The sequence below is a fragment of the Acyrthosiphon pisum genome, chromosome X (genome assembly GCF_005508785.2).
Source record: "Acyrthosiphon pisum isolate AL4f chromosome X, pea_aphid_22Mar2018_4r6ur, whole genome shotgun sequence".
NCBI classification, from domain to species: domain Eukaryota; kingdom Metazoa; phylum Arthropoda; class Insecta; order Hemiptera; family Aphididae; genus Acyrthosiphon; species Acyrthosiphon pisum.
Genome location: NC_042493.1, coordinates 28,684,975 through 28,687,528, shown reverse-complemented (window position 1 = coordinate 28,687,528; position 2,554 = coordinate 28,684,975). Strand labels below are relative to the sequence as shown.

Below are 2,554 nucleotides of genomic sequence, written 5' to 3'. Positions count from 1 at the left end.
TTATGATATTACCAAGTTAAAAGTGTTTCAATTCAGCCCGTCTTACAATATAATATCAGTATTCTTAATTACAAATATAAATAAATTAATAAAAAGTATAGCTCAACTATTTTATTGTAAGAGGTAAATTTAAGATTTCTTTTTAGGGCAACACTGACGTATGCATTCAATATGGCGGATCTTCTTATCAGCTTCCCATAAGAATAGTGTAAATTTTTGAGATGTGACCATTCTGATTTCATATATTCTGTGGTAATACCTACTGAATTAAGTAAATTTGAAAAATGTAAAATAATACAATTATTTGCTTAAATTTTAACTCTGAACCCTGAACTCTGAAGTAACACAACAATAAATAAATTACAAAATGTTATAGTAAGTTCTCAAAATATGCAAAACCTTTAAAATAACACTTGTTTATTTATACTTTTAGATACATTAGTTTTTTTTTAGTGTTGTATTTATTATAATTTATAATATATATATAATCTAGTTATTAATTGTTATAATTTTTTACATGCATTATTATTTTTTTTTATAGCTGTAAATTGTAATATTATGTGGAGCAATTATAAGAGATTATTTAATGGTTTTAGTGTAAATACAATTATTTGTATAGCTTATAAAAGCCATTATGAAGCGCTAAATATCTCTAAAACTGCCACACATAAAGAAATAAAAGATGCGTATTATCGACTATCAATGATATATCATCCAGATAAAAATAAAGGAAGTGAAGAAGCTGCAAAAATTTTCCGTGATATAACTTCAGCATATGAAATCTTGGGAAATGTCCGTCAAAGAAAATTATATGATAGTGCAGCTAACTTAAATCAAAATTCTTCTCAATTTACTACTAAACAACAACCTTTTGAAACAATGTATACAAAAAATGATATTTATAAAACCAATGTCAGTAGCAGAGACTATAATTTTGAACAGTGGTCTAAGGCTCATTATACAAATGTATTTAGGCGACACCATGAAACTCGACAAAAACATACAAGAAACAAAATGAAAGATGAATATGCAGAACGACAAAATTCATATAATTTATTGACAATTATGGTCTTTGCAAGTATTTAAAACTTCAGCATATGAAATCTTGGTAAATTTAAGATTTCTTTTTAGGGCAACACTGACGTATGCATTCAATATGGCGGATCTTCTTATCAGCTTCCCATAAGAATAGTGTAAATTTTTGAGATGTGACCATTCTGATTTCATATATTGTGTGTAAGTGCTTTGTGGAACAATTTTGCGGCGGGCGCCATTGCGGTGCCGTCGCCAAAACCACAATAGCCCGTTTGACAAAATTAAAATACACTTTCAAGCAAGTATTGTAAATGAATAAAAATATTCATTTGTTTTCCAGTCAGTAATAAATGTATTCGTTTATAAATATTTATAAATTGTAATATTTAGACCTCAAAAGAAAAATTTGGATTTCAAAAGGCAAGTATACCGTGTTTTCACCAATTTAGGGAACACTGAATTTCTCGGCTGGATTATGTTGGAATAAATCGAATTTTTTTTTACAAGCTTGTGGTATACAAATACACATTTTCAGATAAATTTCAAATTTTTAACCACTTCGGTACGCGCATGCGCAATGCAACTTACTTTTTTTTTAATAGCAACCGGTATTTTCGATACCAAATTCGGATAGACTGAATTTTTTTAAGTCATTTTGACCAATTGACAATGGCTCTAAAACCAAAATTGACTGAATGTGAGCCATTCAAATTTTAATAAATAATACATTTTTACAATTCATTATAAAATGCATAAAACCATTTATAATTATTTATTATTGGTTACTTTTTGAATATCTTTACGTAAAATTGATTACAACAGTTATCGAGGTAATATAAGATAAAACATCTCAATATCAAAGTGAAAATCCTCCTGTTTTTTGTGGTTTTGTTTTTCAAACAAACAAATTACATACTCAAGATCATGATCCTGGTGAATTTGATCATTGTATCTTAGTAACTATTCGTTTGAAATAAATGGAATAAGTTATCCTGAAGAACGTCAAGATGAAGGTTTTAAGAATAATAAATTTTGTCAATCTTATGAGGATTCAATGGCTTATAAATTAACTTATCATAAAAATACTCAAGAACTTCTATTGATTAATGATGACCCAATTGATTTTAAGGAATATAGATCAATACTTCTAACTAAAACAGTTTATCAAACAAATAATATTTATGGAACTAAAAAAAATATTATTTTACAAATTGAGTTACACGAAGATTTACCTAAAGATACAATTTGTTATATTTTTTTCAGAAGAGAAGATGAATTTTTGTTCGATATTGAAAAAGGTACTATAGGAGAAATAATTTTTAATGATTAAAATATATGTATATAATATAATTATAATATATATTATTGAAAAATAATTTAATATTTATTCTTTAATTAAATCAAGATAAACAATAAAATTACCATCATCATCAAAAACATATTTTTTACCATTTTGATTTATAATATCTATTTTTATTTCTTGAAAAGGTCCATTAACTAGTATGTACTTTATTGGATT

The 2,554-nt window shown here is 26.0% G+C and overlaps 1 protein-coding gene across 1 annotated transcript; it reads left to right on the top strand.

Moving 5' to 3' along the window:
* Positions 1 to 262: 262 nt before the first annotated feature.
* LOC100570653 (chaperone protein DnaJ-like) lies at positions 263 to 1,006 on the top strand. Its single transcript, XM_003243888.3, is given in 3 exon segments — positions 263 to 375; positions 542 to 946; positions 949 to 1,006. Coding segments are annotated over 2 exon segments (414 nt in total). The 5' UTR covers positions 263 to 375; positions 542 to 558; the 3' UTR covers positions 975 to 1,006.
* The last annotated feature ends 1,548 nt before the right edge of the window (positions 1,007 to 2,554 follow it).